The sequence below is a fragment of the Nesoenas mayeri genome (genome assembly GCF_963082525.1).
Source record: "Nesoenas mayeri genome assembly, chromosome: 5".
Lineage (NCBI taxonomy): Eukaryota > Metazoa > Chordata > Aves > Columbiformes > Columbidae > Nesoenas > Nesoenas mayeri.
The window spans coordinates 58349665-58371450 of NC_137548.1; the positions used below are offsets into that span (position 1 = coordinate 58349665).

General features: G+C 39.1%; 2 protein-coding genes across 6 annotated transcripts in view; one reads left to right on the plus strand and one right to left on the minus strand.

Moving 5' to 3' along the window:
* Positions 1–4135, plus strand: part of AMPD3 (adenosine monophosphate deaminase 3) — a 38779-nt gene extending 34644 nt beyond the window's left edge. For 3 of the 4 annotated variants that reach the window (XM_080345346.1, XM_080345348.1, XM_080345345.1), the window contains exon 15: positions 506–4135. In XM_080345346.1, the coding sequence (XP_080201472.1) occupies positions 506–682 (177 nt within the window). In that variant the 3' untranslated portion in view covers positions 683–4135. The remainder of the gene's footprint in view (positions 1–505) is intronic. The other variant, XR_013922183.1, reaches the window with a different exon arrangement.
* Positions 4136–7259: 3124 nt separating this feature from the next.
* On the minus strand, positions 7260–19799 carry RNF141 (ring finger protein 141). 2 transcript variants are annotated; one of them, XM_080344656.1, is made up of 6 exons: positions 19728–19799; positions 17654–17853; positions 16136–16217; positions 14957–15138; positions 11684–11791; positions 7260–10005 (listed from the first exon to the last, which is right to left on the minus strand). In XM_080344656.1, the coding sequence occupies exons 2-6, from the start codon at positions 17836–17838 to the stop codon at positions 9855–9857; spliced, it is 708 nt and encodes a 235-aa protein (XP_080200782.1). In that variant the 5' UTR covers positions 17839–17853; positions 19728–19799; the 3' UTR covers positions 7260–9854. The 2 variants fall into 2 exon arrangements, with proteins under 2 accessions (XP_080200782.1, XP_080200781.1); XM_080344655.1 differs by having other exon boundaries at positions 16109–16217.
* Between the last annotated feature and the right edge of the window lie 1987 nt (positions 19800–21786).

The following is a 21786-nucleotide window of genomic DNA, read 5'->3' on the forward strand; positions in this document are numbered from 1 at the left end:
TCAGATAAGATTAAATTACTGTTTGGCTTTAAAATTCTATACATCCATGGCTTTCTCTAGAACTTATTTTAGAGCATCCTCTCTTGTATGCCACTTCCAAACATTCCTCTCAAGGAGCCTGGTATGTGAAGGGGCTTTACAAGTATAGTCTGTTGCTTATTCCAATATTCTCTAGTGACAACTACTAATTTTTGTCTTATGCAACATTTAACTAACAGGAGAAACCTGAGCCTCTTTGTGACCTCTCACATGAAAGATGTAGTAGTGAAGACCGAACACTAGCACAAAGGGTTATAGCCAGCCAGACTGAGTGTGCTGCTGAGTAATTCATTATATATATAAACTTTGGCCTTAAAATCTCCAATATTGGTAAAGTTCACTGGCCAGCTGGTTGAAGCTGCTCTTTTGACTTGCACTGGAGTCATTCAACTAACAAATACTCAGTTATACAATAAACCAAATAAATTGAACTGACTTCTTCCTTTTTGTTTAATCCCATTCACAGGAAAAACAGAAATTCTTAGGGGTGAATTACTGTAAAGAAGGGCCTGAGGGAAATGACATTCGAAAGACAAATGTTGCACAGATCCGGATGGCCTTCAGGTACGAGACACTCTGCAATGAACTTAGTTTCCTGTCTGATGCTATGAGAACAGAAGAGATTTCTACTCTGTCAAAGTAGTTACAAACTCAAAGAAACCAGAACATTTCACTCCTATCAGGATGTTAATTAAGATTGACTCATCTGTCTTTGATGCTACCAAGACATAACTGAACAGTACAGAGAAAAATAGAGTATCTGTGGAAGGTAAACAGCGTTTGCTGTTAGCATTTACTGCATTATTCTCATTGCAAAAATTTCAGTTTCTACAAATGTTAGGCTCTAAATATTAAATGCACACTCAGAATCCTGTAGTATTTGTTTCATACTGTGTTAACTGTGCACTATATTGTAATTTGGAAAACAACAGAGAACATTCATAGCGCATCTGTGACATGCACCTCCAGACTCTGCAGATGCTGACAGTGTCCACGCACCTGTTTTTGCCCTGCTGGTCTCAGTAGCAATCACAGCGTTTAGCACTTGTAAGTTTAACTCCTTATTCATTAGCAGTTTGTATGGGGTGTGTAATTCTGAGACTTCCCTTTCATTCTGGAGGGTGTTCTGCCAGTTTTTATCTTAATGTTTCAGCAGTTACACTGGAAAACAAGAAAACCCAAAATCCGGTAGTCTTGTTTAATGACTAATTACTTCCTGTTGTCATGTAGGATGTCTGTGACGAACAACAGATTAATGCTTTTTATTCTAGTAAGTAGAAAACATGGTGTCAAAATCATCACTATTGTACATTGTAATAATGAGTCTAATTCTATCATGAAAACTTTGCCTTGAAAGTTGAGAACACTTTTTTATTGCTTTGTAAGGGAAATAAGTGGATATGCCAGTTCAAATTAGTTGGAAATTTATGCAGATAATTTTGGTTGCATGTAAAAAGAAATTTTTTACTTGAACAAAGGAAGTGTTCTTATGAATCAGTGGTAGAAACTCCAGACCTGGGTTCTGGTCCTACTTCTGACATATTTTTACACATTTGTGTTCGTTTGTATTTTAGTCAATTAGAATCGAATGAGCAGTCAAACTGTGTGTTTATGCGGAAGCTAGCCCACTTGAGATATGTCATTTCATGTTATGTTAAACTCTTTATTTATGATGGAGCGGCTAGTAAAATACAGCTACTGGAATATTCATCACTGTCAATCCTTTTTTCTGTTTGCTCACCCTTCTTAAGACAGTACTACTCATTCAGAAAGGATTAAAGGTAATGATGTGATAATATCTATGTATTGCTAAAGTAATACATAGGGAGGTTAGGCATCTTAGAACAGTAATTCAGAATTAATGCATAAAAAGGAAATAATGAATACTAGCCCATCAAGCCTCACTAGACCTAGAACCCTGTATGTTTTACTACATCAGACACCTTGTGCCACTCTGTTTCTTAGGTCAGGTCCTCCTCCTGCAGCTTGGGCACTTACATCCTTCCTTTCAACAGCATATCAGGTCTTGCTTTCCCTTGTAAATGCAGCCAGAAGTAGCAGTGGTGACATCACCCATACCAAACAACTAATGAATGGCATAAATGTATATATGCATCGAAGACATACATTCTTTCCTCAGGCGGGGGCAGTTCAAAGCAATACCTACAATGACTTTTTTAAAAATGTACCTGCTATCCTGAATGGTGATTGCAGGGAAATGGCACCAAAGTAGGGGAAGAAGGAATTCCCTATTGCTTCCTATAGTTGTGCAGCCCTATAAGAAACCCATAAGGGAGATTAAACCTAAAGACCCTTAGGAATCAGCTGGAAGTAAGGCTGCCCCAGGAGCAGAGTTCTGGCCCTCCAGTCACTACGACAGCTGGCCAGTGTCACGCACAGGGAACTGCAGTCATTGTATACGTTCTTCATCCAACATATGGTTGCAGATAGGCGATGGGAGACCTGACTTCAGCTCTTCAGCGACCTGGCCTAAGGTCTGCACTGTTCAACTAGTATTTGTATTCCTTGTGCAGCTCAAAATTATGTGAAACCGTGTTATGCGGCTCAACTGTATGATAATAACATTGTCTAAAGTTCTTAGTCAATAATGCTACCTGGCATCTCTGTTAGAAACGTTAGCAGCTCATACAATGCATCATCAGGATTGGCGGGCGTGGTTTTCTTAGCATGAAGTTTGAAAACAGTGGTTCAAGCATTTTAGCTGCATAAAATGCAGATGTCTTGTTTCCATTAGTACAACTTATAACGTTGATAACAATTTATTAGTATTATTTACCTGAGAAAAGCACCTGTGTCCAAGCTAAATAAGGAACATGCTTGGTTTGAACAGTTGAAATTTTAAGTATTTTCATGTGATAAACATCGGTTTACTTGGGTTGTGTCACCTGAAGATTGCTATTAGTGCTGCTTTTGTTGTCACTTCCATTTCTTATTTAGTTTTCTTAATGCTATACCAAATTTATGTATGTTTAATACCTTTTCAGCTTTCCTTACCTCAAATATATCAGGTTCTAATATGTCTGTAGCTCTTATTAAAGCAAAAAAACCAAACTGGATTGGAATATTCAGTTAATGGACAGTAACTGGGATTTTGACAATAATAACAATAACACACAAGTTCTGCTTTCTGTGCTTCCTTGTGTGATGCTTTTACAGATAAATTGAGCTAATAGTGTTATATTTAGGGAAACAAATCAACATCCCCTCAAGCTTCCACGACTACATCTCTTTCGGTCATCTTTTAATTAGGCAAGAGTTAATGATTCTCAAGTTCAGCTCTTAAACTTCAGCTTCTTTCCTTTTTAAAATCGCACTTTTGTTCTAAGGTATGGCTGCTCAAAACACCCTTGCAGTCTTAGGATATGTAGGTCATGAAGGGCAGATGCAGTGTTGAAGTGTTACTGACATCTCAATAACTCAAATGCAAGACTGGGCAGTGGCTGACTTTCCACACCGCCCCACCCTGATCAAGCCTGGTTACATCCCAGCTTATGTTTTACTCAAACAGAAATGGACAAGAGGAACATCCTCATAGGTGGTGATCATGGCGGGTGTTGCTTCAGAATGGGAGAATATCCTGTTTTCCCAAAATTTCATTGGTGTTAAGGTTCAAATATTATTCAAGACTTCCTTAAATCTGCTGGCTCAGAGCATTTTATACTTTCACCTAAAAATAATAAATTATGGTTGTTTGATATTTACAACATATCTGAACAATTTCTAGTGATGCTCTTCCATTCTGTTACTTGAGCAAACTTAAGGCATTTGTTGTGCCACTGGTTAGTACAATTTTTCTTCTCACCCCTGAGCTACCTGTCTTCTCATATGATTGTTCTTTACCTGCGGCTAAACCCTTCTGTTCTGTTTGCCTAGTTAAAATCTACTACAAGTCTGAAAAAGGTGGTGGTGGGCAGGGATGTCTGTAAAAACTGCTTTTTCTTTCTGTGCCTGGGTTAAATGATGTTTATCTTTTGCCTCTTGTGGAAGCATTAAACGTTACACCAATAAATAAATTATAAAAAAATATGGTTAGGGGGTTTTGTATGTGTATACCTCTCAATAAAATTGTAGCTGCTCAAAATCTCTGCATTTATGTATAACTGAAACCCTACACAACTAAACTGGTAGCAGTGCAGAAGACCAAACCAAAACTAAGGCTTATCACAGCATGAAAACAAAAAAACCCAAACACACACACACACAACAAACAAAAATACCCAAAACAAAACAGTGGAGGTAGAGAAGATAATAAGCAATATTTAGGAGGAGCTAAAAGTTTAGCTGACTTGAAGCAATTCTGTGTTCATGAAAACCAACTGTTCTGGTATGTGCCAACAGAAGCCCTGCACTAAGTCCTGCACTGCAACTGTATTGCAGAGCTGCCACCTGGCTCTTGGTCTCTGTGCACTAGGGTAGGGCATGTGCCCCCTTCCCTCCTGGAGCTTCAGCTTGGTATTAAACAGACTCAAACACCTGAATTTTGGAGTGGGAAAGCAGCTCTGACACCCACAGTTGAAACAATTTAAGTAGCACACACCACAGCTTTATCTGAAAAAAATAACATGATTAAGAAGTCAACAGGTGACAAATTGAAATAAATAGTTAATATCAACATTGATATTCTGCTACAGCAAGATGACTTTTGAGGAAAAAAGTTTAACACAAATTACTTTATTCAGTAGGAAATGTAATAAAGATTTTTAAATGAGGATGAAAATGTGTCCCTTTCTGTATGCAAACCCTTTATTTCTGTATACAAGCAGCACTCATTAAGTGCAAGAGTACAGATTCATCTGCAACTGAAGAATGCATATTTCTCCCCCATATCTCTCAAAGCACTAAATATCAGTGTTAAGCAGCTCCGAGAATAGGGTATGTAATGGTGAGACACTAACATGGCTGATTCATTAACGACGAACCATGACTAACAGCTACCATCTCACAGGAATATTTTTGGAAGGTCTATTAAAGTGGGTTGGAACCACATAAGCATGGAAGCATAGCCTGTTGTATCAAAACCCTACCTTGTTGCACATACAATCAAATTCCAGAAGGGTGGGTTTCTAACTAATTTGCGCTTAATTCATAAAAATACCTTGTATTTTTAAATAGCATTTTGAACCAAAGAGGAATGCTCATTTAATTACCTGTTGGATAGTATTCTTCATTCTACTACTCAGACTGGGCAAAGTTCCATCCAAGTTCACAAAACTATTATATTTTTTATATTTCAGGCCTACAAAACCCGTGCCCAGTGCTTAATATTTTAACCTCAATAGTTAGGTTAGTGAGGTAAGCAATAGGTGAGCAATCATCTGCTAATTAACATCTTGACAGCTCAGATACAGAAGGAGAATGTGTTGTCAGGTCCCTCACAGCCATAACATTCATTGGAACATGGCTTGTTCACAGCAAAACACGTTACCTGCTGATCCTACACCGCAGTTACTGGAGAAGAGCACTGTCCCATTTGGGTTAATTTCAGCTACACATAATAACAGGAAAAGAATGTTCAATCTTTAGAGCTTGTTGCTGCGTGATAAATTCTAGGGCTTAGAATCAAATGTCTGAAGAAATGACAATTAAAAAAATTCCATTTTGAAATTACTAATTTTTAGGACACACATATAAGAAAGCAGAATTCCATTCACCCACTTAAAACCAGGTGAGAATAAAACCTTATGGTAAGTTATCCTTAAGGACGGTTTAACAGAAAAACAAATAAAATAACTCATTACTGTAATATTCATCGCAACATAATTATTTCCAATACAGAGCACGTGTATTTAGTGGATACAAAATTAAAGAATTAATTATATATATGCAGTGTCAAGCATTAAGGCCAGAGAGGTTAGCATACAGCTGCCATTCGTATCAAGCATCTTTAAGGCTCCCTGAGGCAGCCGCTGTTGCAGGATTCAGCAGGACACAAAGCACAAAGAACCATGGCTGAGATGTTCCGTCTAAAAATAATGCTTTTGACACATACAGTTACACAGGGGTGGAATTTAACAGCCTACAGCATTGAGATCTCACCAGTTGCCTAATGTTTCCAGAACTGGAGAGAGTATGGATTAGAAAACCATTATATACAGAATTTTCTTTGAAGGAAAGACACATAAATATGCTATTTCCCACTAGAAGAGAAACATGCACGTTACATTAATATGGTGTCTAAACTTGCAACCTAGTAACTATAAACATTTGTTAATTCCTCAAATACACCTACCTCCTGCTGTGTCTGTCAACTGGTAAGTTTTCCAATTTTAATTTCCTGATCTGTTCATGAATTCCTCTCCCATTTTTCACTTGGCTTCAAAAGATCCAAACACATAAACCAAGTAGCTAGACAGAAGAAACAGTTACATTAATTACAGAATTCAATTCTTATTAAAGAAACAGGAAAAATCTGAGAATACTACTCCAAACCTTAGTATTCTTATTAAGCTTTGAAATACTATCGGGAACACAATGGAATAGCTTGGGGAAAAAGTAAATCCCACTTCTCCGAAAAGAAAAATATCTTCCCCCGAGAAACCTATTCCTCAATACTGTCCTTTTAAGTAGAGTTGTTTGTTTTTTCCCATCATTGCAGAATCACAGAATCATTTTGGTTAGAAAGACCTTTAAGATCCTAGAGTCCAACTGTTAACCTAGCACTGTCCATTTGTTTTGGCAAAAGAAAAACAGAAGAATCAGGGTCTTTTTTGTAGAGCTGCATTTAAGCTACTTAGTTATTATCACACTTCCAAGGTTAAGAGCCATCTGGGTTCAAACTGGAACACAAGAGGTTCCACTTAAATTTGAGAAGAAACTTCTTCTCAGTGAGGGTGACAGACACTGGAACAGGCTGCCCAGGGGGGCTGTGGAGTCTCCTACTCTGAAGACATTCAAATCCCACCTGTACACCTTCCTGTGTAACCTCTTCTGGGTGTTCCTGCTCCGGCATGGGGATTGGACTGGATGAGCTTTTGAGATCCCTTCCAATCCCTGCCATTCTGTGATTCTGTGACTCCCAACAGTACACTTTTAACCACACCACCTGTACAATGGAATTTGATTTCATTAAACTTCAGTTTTCAGACTGTTGTGGTATTAAAGCCAAGAGATTCCTCATGTTTAAAAGAACTTGGACATTTCTTCCAAAGTAACTTTATTGCACAGTTCATACACAAGGTTTAATATACTGGAATGCCCTTAGCTATTAATACAATCTATAATGCCTAAATTACAATTTCACATTAAACCTGTAAGAAATCTTCACTTACCACAAGAAAGTTTCGTTTTTCTAATGCCCCCACCACCAGCCATTTGCAGGAATTCACATTTTCAGGGTCTAGCTTCTGGAACCCATCGCCACGTCCCTGCCAATGTGATTCCTTTTCCAAAGTTGTTTGCTAAATGCAGCACTTCAGACTAGCTAATACCAACCATTACCGAATTACTAGTTTTTCAGTATTAATATACCTATTATCCCGTAAAACATACAGTACATGTATTTTACAAGGCACACATTACAGTACCTACATCACAGCAGTGTGGATTACAGCAACTTAATTTAAAAAAGCTGTACAGAATACAAAGTTTACTTTTTCACTATTTAAATAATTTTTCATTAGTTTATACTGCAATTGCAAGTGTCATTGTGCTGCAATTAACAACCCTTTTGCATCTTTACAAAATTACATTTTAAGGTCGTCATGTAAGTTCTCAGCAGACACTCAACTTATAAAATCTCAGTCCAGAAGTATAATTCTTGAAATACTTGAAAAATAAAGTTAGCTCGAAGCTTTAATTTAGATGCTCTTTCTGTTCCAGTGATATAAAAAATTTAAAAAATTCAAAGGTTATTTTAAAGTTCTGAACATGGACTAATGCAAGCTCGAAAAGCAAGAAGAAACCAAACTGATGTGTGACTAGGAGTATCTCCAAATGTTTTAGTGGAAAATCCCTGACCATTAACAATTTTCAGCTCAAATAATAACTGCCTTTATACAACCAAACAAACCACATATTTTCTGAAGAATATCTCATCGGTATCAAAGGATTAACAAAGGGAAAAAATTAGTTCTAAGCTATATATGTTCATAAAAAGATTTTTCAATAGTTAAATACAGATTTACACACTGAGCCATACTGGCTTTTAGATGATACACACAAGAAGAGTACGTTGCTTATCCATCTTAATGTCTATGATAAAATTGACAACTGTGCCATAAGCCAAGCTCAAATAGGCGGCACATGCTATGCACGTTCCTTAAGTATTAGTGAGAAATTCCCAAGATCTGGTCCCTAAAATAATTAAATTATTTTGTAGTAAATTAGGAAAAATAACCCAAATGTGCATATCTACATAGGCACGTGCCTTTTAGTTCAGAACCTGTCTGTGATAAAAGGCCTTAGCCTTATGGCATCAACGAATTTTAACAAGTATGCTAATTAAAAATACAGTCTTACAGTAAGCAAGATTTATGCTGATATTCCCTGAAATATTACACTTGAATATTTCTCACTCAGTAGCCTCAAGCTAAAAGAGTAGTATTTGTTAATATATATGAAAAAAAAATTAACTCTCTAAAATAGCAGTTGATTTCTATAACACTATTTATGGAAAAGAGGCTTAAGATGGGTTTCCTGAATACTAACATTTTATTTTAGACTAAACTCAGCTCTTTAAAGATTTTACTCTGCTAGACACAGAAATACAGTCGCATTCCAGTTGTGATATCCCTTTTCCCAAGTTTTCACATGCGCATCTCACTGCAAGCAACATTATTACAGTAGGAGTTTCTTTCTGCTACTTAAAAGCATATTGCACTTTTAAAAATAAAGCACAGCACCCTTACTTAGATTATAATCTCATAACTCTTAGTGTGCCTTATAACTCTGATTTCATCACTTCAAAAACTCAAGAGAAGCAGATAAAACCACAGCATCTGACTAAGCTACACCTTAACTCTAATGCAAACAAAATTGTTCTCTTCAGATATGTCTGATGTTTAAAAGCAATTTTGGCTGTTCTTGATCAAAAAACTATAAAGAAATTGATTTACTTCTTTTAGGATTGTATATGAAACTGTTTAAGGTTTCCAAGCTAATAAGACTATGCTAGGTATCATGTTTAAAAAAATATTCTAAGAGATAATATTGTTAGAAGAATAAGAGGAAGTGCATGAGTACATTTACAGAGCTGCCTACACTCTCCAAAACAGATTTAAAATAATTAATACTAAAACTCAGATCAGCTTGAAATCAGTATCTGTAAACACTAAAAGCAGCAATAACTGGCTACTGAAGAACAGGCAGTGGGACATCTTCAAGTTTCAGCAGTAAAATGTCAAATTAATAATCACTAGTGTTAACTCATCTTTATTCACATTTGTCACGAAAGTAAAAGGGAATGCATTTAAGGGTAAGAACTCTGAGGTCAAGCCATCTGACATGGTTCATCTTGTGTAGCAGTACACTGATGTTCAAACAGCAGTTAGCAGTTGTAGTTGTGCTGTTAGAAATTGCTTCATCTAGTAGTCGAACTGTTAATAAATATCAAAAGTTGTTGCTAAAATAAACCTTGTTAATGATCAAAGAGTTTACTGAAAGTACAGATTAATAATTAAGACTGCACGCACATACACTGTCTTATATACCCTGTGTTTTAAAAGAGCAGCGTAGGTTTGCAGCAGCCAGGAAGAGAAGAGACAGACTGTGGAAGAACGGCAACGAGAGGTAAAACTAGACGTTGGTGAAAACGAGTGCTTCAGGTGCTTCTGCTATGATCAGCTTGTTGGCCAGGGTCAGGGTCTGTGAGGCTGGCCCGCCTCATCTACCATGTTAAGTATGTAAGTAGCGATATCGTCTTCTGTAGGCGCGTCTGAGACCACCCAAGAATCACTTGCCCCAGTGACTTGCCGACGGCAGACAGGACAGCTTCTGTGACGATCACTCCTGTTAGGAAGCCAGAGAAATGAGTGGTTTTCACTGATGGTCGCTTCCTGGCCAAAAACAGCCAAAAGAACCCCCAAACAAAAGAAAACCAACCCAGTGAGAACTTCAAGAATGATCAGGTTAACTGGATTAGAACACTTCTGTATTTTTTTGTTTGTTTAAAAACTTTGTAAGGAAGATTGGCCAGCAATTCTGAATGTATCTCCATTCTTTGAGTGACAAATTTGGAGTAACGTTCCTCATACTCAAGTTTGCTCAGGTTAAACAGAATGCATCTAGCTACCTGTCCAGAAAGTTTAGATAGAAATCCATGGTCTTAATTAATTCTTCCTATCTTCAGATACTCAGCTGAGGTGCTTCAGAAACCAGTTCCCCTAAGCTTCCTATATAAAAAGGAATCCTTTTCCTGGGTCATTCAACCCGCTGGAGTTTAGAATTGATCCCTCAGGGTACGATCCACCTCCATTAACTAACTCAGGGGTCCCAAACAATTCTGCTTCTGTTCTATGTCTAGATTAACAAGAGATGAACCTTAAAAACTGAATACAAAAAAAAGAATGGTGTAACTAGAACTTAGTCAAGAGTGCAGCTGACTCGCTGGCCAAAGCAGAATATAATTCTCTCTCCACCACAATTGCTGAACTACGCCCTGTATTGCTGATAGATGTTAAAATATGTCCCAGAAAAGAGATGACTAGTTATACTCTGACATCCAGTGTTTTTTACTATGTTTTTAACTTGTGGCAGCGTGGTGTTATATGTTTAACTTCCTTGATAAGCCTTTGAAAAAGCCACAAAACAAATTCTTATGCACAAATTATGTGGCTTAAATGTAACATTATTTGCACTAACTAGCCAAAAAGCCTTTAAATGAGAACATCTGTTATCACCTAAAGCCAGACTGCCAGAACACCTGCCTAATCCTTGAAGGTCCTTCTGCAAGGTCAGAGAAGAGCTACGCTCCTCCGCAAGGGAATTTTTCTCAGTTTTCCAACAACTGGTGTATCAGACAGATGTGAAGCTGAATAGCTGTTCAGTTTACTATGAAGCTGGACACACATTGTAAGATATGTGTTATACATAAATTGAAAGGCATTGCTATTGAGAAGAAGTCTTTTCCTGGAAAAGTCTGATATATTCAAATTAGCAAACTGTATGCTATTTATTTTAAGTGAAAGCATAATGTATGGAAAAAAATTCCTCTGATATTTCTTTCCCACATAAGTGAAAAGACAGTCCAAACTGCTTTGATATTTGCATAATCTTGCAAACTATTGATTTTTTCTTTACAAGGAAGCTGTTAATGAGATTTTTATGAAACATCACATGCCAGCATCAGCATATACCCTGTCTTCAGAAGTTTTTCAGCAAGAATACAATAATTTAATTTTACAAGAATAAAAAGAGATAAGAGATTAAAAAAGAAATACTGAAAAGAACCTTCACATCTCATTTTCCAAAATGAAATTCATAAGATGTTTACAAATTCTGGAATCCTTCTTTCCTTATGCTGCAGTCTAACTTTACTCAAGCTTCATGTGTATCATATGTACATTAGCTTGCAAATATCTTCAGACATTAAATTATATAGGACTAAGGAATCTGTCAGACCAAACTGAAACATGTCAGATAACCAGTACATACTATAAAATAATGAATATCCTTTAATAAGTATTACCATTTATCAATGCATTTCTGGCAGAAACTGTGAGCACACGGCAAAATTAAATCAGCACGCCCATCCATGCAGATGCAACATTCCTCTTCATCTGTCAACTGTTTAACCCTGCAGAAGAGAAGACAGTATTTTCTCCCAGATAACTAATAAGTTTTACATTGATGCCCTACTAACTATATTAGTTACTACATTTTTCATAATAATTAGCGATGGACAGAAGGCAACACCTGTGCTTATCCGCAAGGAACGTGTAATTTTGTGAATGGACGAGTCACATCGTCCCAGCCTATGTCAGCAGACATAGCCTCAAGCTACCAACACCAGTAAATGAATTAAACTGAGTCAGACTATGCATTTAGTTTTTGTGTCATGTGGTGCATTTGGTGGTGCAAAGGATTATGCAAATCCTTTTTCATATCAACAAGGAAGTGTGAGGAGTTCAAACTGTTACATATCACATGACTGGGCAGAAGAACAGAAACACTGTTTACATTAAAGGCAGGAGAAGGATCTGCCTTCCTTTCACAGAGTGTCAGGATGTACTATTTCATAAAGAACTTTGTCAATGTCTGTGTACTGGCTTATATCCTCAATAAAAACATGCATGTCGAGTGGATCACTACTAGAATGCATGTTCACTAATTTCAAATGCCATCAAAATGCCAAGAACTGAACTGCACATTAGATTGAAAAGGTTGGTTTCAGATTGCAGTACACTCATGATTGTTCCTGCAAATGAGGAGTCTCTCCCAAGTTGACTGTTACCACAGCTTTTCTAGTTAAGCTTCTAGGTGTTCTTGTTGGGGGGAAAAAGGTTTTAAAATTAAATCCCTCCCTGGAACAGTCATTTTCATTTCATTTTATCTGTTTTTGTTATAGTTGTTGGGTTTTTCCCCCCAGATAACAGATAAGTGTATCTGAAGTTTCTAACAGAAGCTGCAGAGCACCCTCAGCTCTCACAGACCTCACTAGACATGTAAAGTTCCTTAATTTTATAGTAATATAGTCATGGTTCACTTCCAAGGCAGACAGATAAGTGTTCTGAAAATTTCAGGTTTTCCAAAAATCCTGATTTGAGAATCCCTTCTGTGACGTGGGGCACAAAAGGCAGCATTTTAGAAAAAACAGCATTTCAGGAGAGACAGTCCCCCTTAATGACTATTGACCAGACCACTTTTCGTTAGGTACCTTGGGAGCTTGTCAAATAACAGAGTAATTTTTAACTGTACAGATTAGTCAGCTAATGGACAGCAATTAATATCCTTTTGTTTTACTATTCAGTAGGTCCTTAGGGTTTCCTTTCCAGATTGCTTTTTGAGAAATTACTTTAGAATGAAGTAAAAAATCTGTAGAAAAACAGATTCACACACATTGTGTGTGTGCGATTCACACACATTGAGGACAACAGTTTCCAAAAAAAATACTCTATCTTTTGATTAGCTCTCTATGTTTCCTGGACTCACTCCCTTCCATTTCCCTCCCCCAAGCAACTTTGAGTACTAACCTTGGATAACACTTCAATTTTAGAAATTTGCTGGTGTATATAAAAGCAATTGTACTGAAAAAGGTATCCTCTGTATGAAGTTTCTGGAACCTAAGACTGAGCCATAGGACTAAGTTTCTGAATAAATGGTAAAATGACAAGGGTGACAAACTGAGGAAATGCTTTTTGTCTCTTCACTATCAGAAAGCACAAAGCACTTATGCATATTTTGGAATGTTCTGAATAGGAAGTAGGTGTTCTAGAGAAATGGGGTATTATTCCAGGAGTTAAGAATAATTAAACAGGTAGTATTTGCTATTTTTGGACAGTGATGTCTAGCTCTTGCAGAGCTGAAAAATGTCTAAAGCTGAGAATAATTTAGGCAAATGGGAGGATATCATGGAAAAACAAACGGAAGATTTCCTCAGTGTAAAATACTTGAAGGTGCTTCAGCCTCTATTTTTCTCAATGACTTAAAAAACTTGGATAAGATACAAGCGGAAAACACCAGCTCACTAGATTCCAGCGTATTATCAGCATATTAGAAAAGTATCATCCTGTTATTGTTATTTGTCACTAAAACTACCTCAAGTGGTAAAGAAACCTTGAAACCTTGTATCTACTGTTTAACTTTAGCAATACATGAAGCTGTTTTGCATAACCATCTGGAGTTTTTTGTTTGGTTGGTTTGTTTGAAATAAAAGGCCATTTCCAGACATACGTGTATTCTAATATAACCACGTATCTTTGAGTGTGAGCAGGAAAATATGCTTTTCCAAACATGCTCATTATTTACTACCAATTTCAAACATTTAGGTAACTCAGAACAGCCAATAATTTAACATTTGTTCCCAAACCAAAAGAAATGGGAAATTAAATGAAAAGCAACACACTTTGCAATCCACTGACCTAACCAGTGGGCTCTGTCTTCAGAATTACAACAGAGCCGACCCCTTTCTCATTCAAACAGCCAAGTGTGACATTCTAACGACTTAAATAGCTTAGCAACCTGTTTTGTTAAAATATGTGGCTACCAGCTTCTTCAGTGGTTGATATAGAGAGCTATACCATATACTACTTTTTCTTGTAAAACCTACCTCTGTCTCACTTAAAACTGAGTCAGAATTCCGAACTAACTCAGAAAGCTCAAAGTAAGGAATTACTGGTAGCACCATTTCCACACAGGGAAAGGGTGACAAGCTTCTTGCTATTACGTTCGGTTTGAACTGAAGTTATTGCAGGTGTTGACCTCAGTCTTTTGCTTTTCCTCTAGTTAACAAAGCAGGATGTCAACATGTGTGAGACAGTTCACATTTTTCCAGTCTTACAAGGTAAATTACTACTGTAACTGATGAGTTTCTAGTGGCGGCAGATGGGAACTTTCACATGCCAAAATGTAAAAGAGGAAGAGAAAGTTTAAGTGGAACAATAACAAAATCTGTTTAAACAAACACTGTCAAAATCCCTGGATTTGTAGCTGCAGCTGATTTCATTTCCTCCTGTTTCCTTATTCAGGAGATGCAACTTATACCATGTTTATAGCAAAACTGATCATTAAAACAGTTGTTCTGAAAGCTAAGGCATGATAGCACCAGCAGAATTTCACCCAAGTACACAACAGGTTTTTTGATACAAGAGAAGGTCTGCTGTTCATGTTTGTCATGATACAAAGTCCGCAGCTGCCAAGAGCATGCAGTTCTGATCACCCAGTGTTTGTAGTTCAGGTTTTATGCACAATTTCCAAAATATCCGTTGTAACTGTGGTCAGAAGCTAAAATATATCAAAATACCTTCCCATCCACAAGCTGGCCTGACAAGATGACACAGACATTAAACTCTCAGCAGCTTCTTCAGAAGCACCACTCTGTGCAAGAACTCCTGATGCTTGATGGGTGATGTCTTTATACAGTTGAACGAATTGATACAAGTTCAAGATTCTGGAAGCTTCCACAATGCCACTTGTTTTATTTATCTGAAGATAAAAGAATTGTTTACAATTACATATCAGATTTTTACTTGACATTGCTCAAAATTATTTTAATGCACTGCAATTCTCATGGCACTGGCCACCTTTCCAAGTGTCTAACACTATGTTAGCAAATTGCAGTCTGCTTCAGTAAGAGCTGAGACCTGCAAATGCAACTGTGTCATTGTGAAGAATACCACAGTCAGGACTGTATTTTTAACACAATTACCATCACTACTCAAATGTGTAAACCACTGGGCTAAATTTAGAACAAAATCCAGAATAACCAGTCATTTCATATTTGAACTTAAAATAGCTTATAATGATGGCTGCCTTAATGAAAACGAGGAGCGGACAGAAAATTGCAAACTGTTACTTTCAAACAAAGTTTGAGAGTTGGCTTAAGTTGAAACTGCATGTTAAGATTGCCCAGTGGATTCAGGACCATTTAAGGATGGTACCTGATAGGACACAGAGAGGAAAAATCTCATTAGAAAGAGCAAACTTAGGAACTTTTGTCATAGTCTCCAAACTAAGTTAAACATTTGCCTTTTACATTGGTTTTCTAAGGAATCGGAATATATAGAGTTACACTAGCTCAGCTAATAATGCTTAGAATTGCTGACTATCTTCTAAAACTACCAAACTATATAGTTCCCAGGTGGTTGTACTATTTGATTACCATAACCTGACCACATAAATTATCTGAACTGATAATTAACATGCTGTAAGCATTCCACTGAAAGGTATAATTCCTTTAAATCTAGTTATGAAAAAGTTTTTGTTAATCTGCTTTTTGCAGAAACTTAGAATTTAGACTTAATTTATCTCAAATAGTATCCTCGAGTGTAGCACCTTTATAAAAATATAGACTCAAAATATATGAAGCAGGTGTTGGATTTTATCAGTAAAAGTGACAGTCCTCAAAAATCTGTACACAAAAATCCCACTAAATTAAAATATTAAACAATCTTACTTTAGTACATATTATCCGAACGATCACCTTCCAGAAAGCAGAAGAATCAGAACCAGGCTGCACTTCAAATAACAGGTGTTTGTCTTGTCCAGAAGCCAAATTTGCAGTACTGAAATAAAGAAACATCAGTTTTACATAATGTGCTAGACACGCGAAGATCAGCAACCTCAGTCACTGCTATTTATTGTTCACCTATGTGCTCTTTATCCTTAAAGAGGTTTTACCAATACTGCCCAGGGACATGAAATTCAAGACTAATGACCTTCTTAGCATGTCATGAAATCTAAAATACACAGTCCATTTTACTTAAAATTGCACAGTAAATTTCAGAAAATGATGTGCAAGTTTTTTGATGCAGCATCAGCAAGTAAGTGTCCTTTATAGAAAATTTATATATACTTTCACTGGTTATTACAGTAATCATACAACTTTGTGGTCCAATCTAAAAAGGTTATATCCTTGTCATGCATGGGAAAAAAAACATGCAAGTACCAACACATGCAGATGAGGTGTATTTTTGTTAGTATGTACTAATAACGAAGCAGTCAGGTGAAAGCTTCAGGTGACCCTGAGATTTTTCATTTTTCGTATTTTTTTTAATGGAACACAGACACCAAGGTCTATTCCATAAGAATCTGAACAAGACATGTTGCTTTCAGGGTGAACACCGTAAAGAACCAAAAAATGTTTTAATAGCAGTGATATTTTGGAGTTAATTATCCTGAGATCCACTTAGATTCTCAGGCAAAACATAAAGTTCTTCAAAATCTATTTATCTGTGTACCCAAGAAGACAGCTATCTGTTCTTGAAGGTCATTCATCAAACTATGACACTGTACAAGAAAATTTCTAAACTGAATACAAATTCACAGCATAGTTAAACTTCGAGCACTTCCAAAAGCCACATGCTACAAAGACTCTTTTCAGCCTATATGTTTCCACTTCATTTTATACCATAAATATTGAGTGAAAATGACAACTCTGCTTTTTTGTTCATTTCTTTTTACCATCCATGTATCAGTCAAACAAAAGGCAGGTTAGTAAAAATCCTACGTATGCAGACTTTTATTTGGGATTTTCTTGGCCACTGGTTTCAAGTAGTATGAACACAGAGATGGGAGAGATGCTCACAAACAGTTGTGTCTCAGGTATTACCTTCCTGCTGTAGCTGAACTTTATAGGGCTCATGTTGCTGCTTCCAGCAGAGAAAGTGGCATTGCATCTTTAAGTGATTGGTGGGGTGGGGAAGAGTAAGGGAGACAGGTAACACTAACAAAAATATACTGCTAAACATCTACGTCTTGTGAACTTCCAAGAGAGAAGCAACACTTGCTGGGAGAAGACTACTGGAGAAAAGTGAATTTACAAAAGGAGAAATAGCTTTGGGTTTGAAGCGTAATTACAACCATTATAGAAACTTGAAGAACTGAAGGAAACATTTCTAAATGAGACGGCCAGTTCTGGCTTAGCCAGCCCTGGGCAATATATTGCATACAAGGTCTCTGTAAAACATGAAAAAAAAGAAGGAAATAAAGTAAGGCTTACATATCATTAAGTTCAGCTACTCTTCCCAGAAACTCTTCATATGTTAGGAAACCACTTTCTTGAACCAAAGAGGCATGCTTTGCTACTTTTTCGGGCAACTTGTTGATTACGGTTTGTGTGTGGTTTGAAATTTGTTGACCCATGGTGAAGTTCTTCACCTCAGTTCCATAGAAAGTAGTTCTCATTCACTCGTGGAGTCTCTGCTAAAAATATTTGAGAGTTACACTGGTGTGTTTTATGAATGGCTACTCCTTTATTTTCTTTTAGTGTAAGAATTTAGGTACCCACTAACCAGTCTAATTATTCTGCAATAACACAACTTCAACAGTCAAATCATAAACAAAACAGAATGCTTAGAAGAGACTGGAATATGGCATTAACAGCTTATGAAAAACGTATAGCTTTGCTTACAGCAATACCTGTACTGAATAGATAATATTTCACACAGATTCTTCAGCAACTCCAACACACACATATAAATACATCCAATGGAATGGAAAAAATCTCACTATGATGATGGCAATTTATGGCAATCTTTGTTTTTCCTAAATATTTGTGCACGTGAAAGTCAAAATGTCTACAAATAAGCATATGTCTATACACAGACATTACATTAGGAATTAGTTTTCTTACATCAGACTGACACTGGCAGATCACAAGAACTCTCACAGCATTATTTAACTGGTAAGCCATGGAATCCATGTCGGTATAAACCAATTTAGAAATCTCCCTATTTGCAGCAAACACTCAGCTTCAAGACATATTACAGAACTGACTTGCTCAAAACTCTCTATCTTCAACTTATCTCTCCTTTTCTTTACACTCATACCTTTTTCCCCAAAAGTCTGCATAAGGACCTACCCTATGACTTATGATTCTGAATCTTTATCCATTTCCTCCCCTTGATCCCTCTCATTTGACATTCCCCCAAAATTTCTTTTTGCTTTGTCTTGAAAGAGCAAGAGCATGCAAACTAATGCTGCCCGTACAGAGTTTGTTGCTTGTAATGCAAACCAGTAGTTTCATAGCCTTTTAAGACTTCTAGAGAGGTCTGCAATGGCAAATTAATTGCAGAATATCAACCTTAAATATGGGATAAACTGATACTAGGTGTATTACCAACACCTTATGAGACTTCACAGAGAAACAGAACTCCATTCTGACTGAAGGCAGAACTGCATTTGGGCATAAACCCACCCAGGAACATGGTGTGCAGCTGCCATGGTGCAACAAAACCACGGCATGCATAAAGTGAGGTCATATCAGAGCATTCTACACAACCGTTCCAGTATTTAACCCAGGAAAATAAACTTCCAATTTAGCGTTTGAATTCTGACCAGATTCTGTTCCCAGACAGATGTGCTCCCAATCGAGTCACGTTTCTCCTTCCACATTATCCCACAATCATCTCGTCTGCCGCTACCTGGGCCTCACACAAGATCCATTGAGGAACAACTTCCCAACAGCACCACCTGTGCCCCTCAAATACAGCCCATCCCGTGTCTGCCAGCTGTTGTGTGCTCCTCCACTCCTGAGGAAGCCGAGCGCCCCGTGTGAGCCTGCTGAACTAATAACGGAAGACTGTACCACAGAACTTTGGACAAAACCCCCTACAAAAATGTCTGGAGAAGCATTTCCTTCGGTATATTCTCCGAGCTCACCCAGCCCGCACGCAGGCAGACCGGCTGCCCCACGGCCTCCTCCCGCCCGCACACGGATCCCCTCAGCGCCGGGCCGCCTGGCCGCCACCCGCACCCAACGGCCGCGCTCGAGACAGGCCGCGCGCACGAGCCCGGCTGCGTCACAGCTCCGTCGCGCGGCGGGGAGGGCGCGCCCGCTGCCCCCGGCCCCGGCGGGTTCCCCGCGGGTCCCCCCGCCCCACCCGTCCCGCCCCACGGCCGCGGCAGCGAGGCCCGGCTCAGGGAGCCCACGGGGCCGTGCTCGGGGCGCCCGCACCCAACAGCTTCCCTTGGCCTGGGCCCGGGTCTTGCGCCCTCCGCAGGGCGCCGTGACTGCGGGCCGCGCGCCAGCCCCCGAGGGGCCGCGGACGGAGCGGCCCCGCCAGCAGCCTCACCCCAGCGCCCCGGCATCCTGCTCGCCGCCGCCCGCGGGCACCCGAGCGGAGCCGCTCCCCCCGCGCCTCGGCAGCCGGCGAGCGGCGCAGGCGCAGGAGCGACGGCTCCCAGTGCGGGCCGGTGACGCCAGCGCGGGTCGCGCTGTTGCCAGGACACGGTGGTACCGCCGGGCCAGGCCGGCACCGGGGGCAGCACCGCCGGGCCGGGGAGGCACCGGGCCCGCACCGCCGGGCCGAGGGCGAGACCGCGGGCCAGAGGCGGCGCTACCGGGGCCGCCGCCGGCCTTCCGCGTCCCCGCCAGCGGTGACACGGGCTGGTACAGCGATACACGGGGTGGAGCCGGTGAGTGCGTTGCAGTTGAGCAGAGCAGGCCCCGCCTGAACATCCTGTCTCTTCAGCAGTAATCATGTATGGAGTTGTTTTCTTTTGAGAAAAATCCTGTAGTAGCTTGAATGACCAAAACGGGTTAACTTTTCTGCACTTGGGACTTGCTGCACTCTTAGCGAGTGCCCACTCACTGCTGCTCTGCTCGGGGTTCCCAGTTCTGAAGGGCCACAACACTACCTATAGTGTTCTCTCTTTTCTACAAGCTCTAATAAATAGCAATTTAAATGAGACTGTATGGAATGTGAGCGCTGCCTTGGGGGAATCAGAAGCTGAACGGGCAGGGGTAAGAGAACACCCTGCTCTGGAGGAGGGTGTGGAGCTGGCTGTGCGTGGCAAAAGTCAGGAAAAAAAAAACAACACCCGTAAATGATAACGAGGAGTAGTACTTGCCCTTCCTGGCCACTTCTGCTCACACACAGACACACGTACTTCCCATGATAAAGGCATCCCTGTATTCCAGGCAGGGACTGGGCTGGACTGGGAAGCTCGCTGTGTTTCCTGCAGGGCAGCCACCCGTTCCGCCTAAGGTCAGCGAACATCTGTAGCTCAGTGTGGGAACCCGAGTGGCGTTACTGTCAAACGAATAATGCAAACCTTGATCTCCTGCTAGGTGGAGTGAGTTATTTGTGCAAGACACTTGAGTATATGGCCATTCTGAGACATCAAGGAACTTCATAGCTGTTGAGAATGTCTGATTAAAAAAAGCGTGACACTTGAGAAAAGTCAGGAACATAATGAAGAATTTATCTTAAGTTTCTGCTACTACCGTTTAAGGGTTTGGTTTTCTGACACTTTCTGTCTAGAACTTAAATAAATGTTTCCTGCTCATTTTGTGGTGGTACATCCCTTGCAATTCTATTAAACAATGAGCAAGAACATTTTGTACTTTCCAGTTCAAATGTGACTCAGTAGCACTCATTTTATACAGACAACATCAAATACAGTACTTGTTGATTGGTACTTATAGCTAGCTTTTATTACACACAGAACAGTGTAACAGGTTCCTTTTAGCCTTCGTAGTGCTGGTATAAATTCTATCATGAAAAGGAGGGGCAGATAAAACTATGTCCATTGGCCAGGTGTCAGTGTGAAGGTCAGGATGAAAGTTATCTTAGGTTTTAAGGTACATAATAAACCAAGACATTTATGGGTTAAGGCAATATCTTATATAAACTAGTATAGATTTTTTAGAAAGTAAACACTTCAGGAGAAAAAAATGCCCTTATTTAGGTCTAAACCAGAAGCAACAAACTATCTGAATTTGTTTGGGTGTGAATGAGACAATCTGAGAGAAAAATAAGTTGGTAAGTGTGGAATAGAGGTAATATTAGTAGGAGAGTAAGAGAAGTGGTAAATAATTCTCGCTTGGTGGTAGGGAAAATAATAGAGAAAGAGGTGATTTCTAATCTCTAGAACATGGAAAAGAGAGGTGGAAGGGAAATTGTAATATGTCACAAAAAAGTCCACAATTACCTGGTATCCATTAGCGTTGCCCACATCCTTAAAGCTGTTTATTATTCTGACACCATCATGACAGCTGTTGGCTGTGGCCTTTCCTGGTGGCCTTACTTCTGCTGTCTACTTGCATTGCTCACAGGGCACAGCGTGCTCTCAAACAGGTTGCCAGGAGAGATACACGGCATTACTGCAGTATTTTGCAAGGACAGGAAT

Bases quoted from the DNA above. Each gene is read 5' to 3' on its own strand.
- RNF141 (XM_080344655.1), bottom strand. From the start codon at position 17,838: ATGAGAACTACTTTCTATGGAACTGAGGTGAAGAACTTCACCATGGGT. The intron at 16,218-17,653 runs GTAAGCCTTACT...TCTTTATTTCAG, and splicing joins GTAGCTGAACTTAATGATAT to TACTGCAAATTTGGCTTCTG. The intron at 15,139-16,108 runs GTAAGATTGTTT...TTTTATCTTCAG, and splicing joins TTCGGATAATATGTACTAAA to ATAAATAAAACAAGTGGCAT.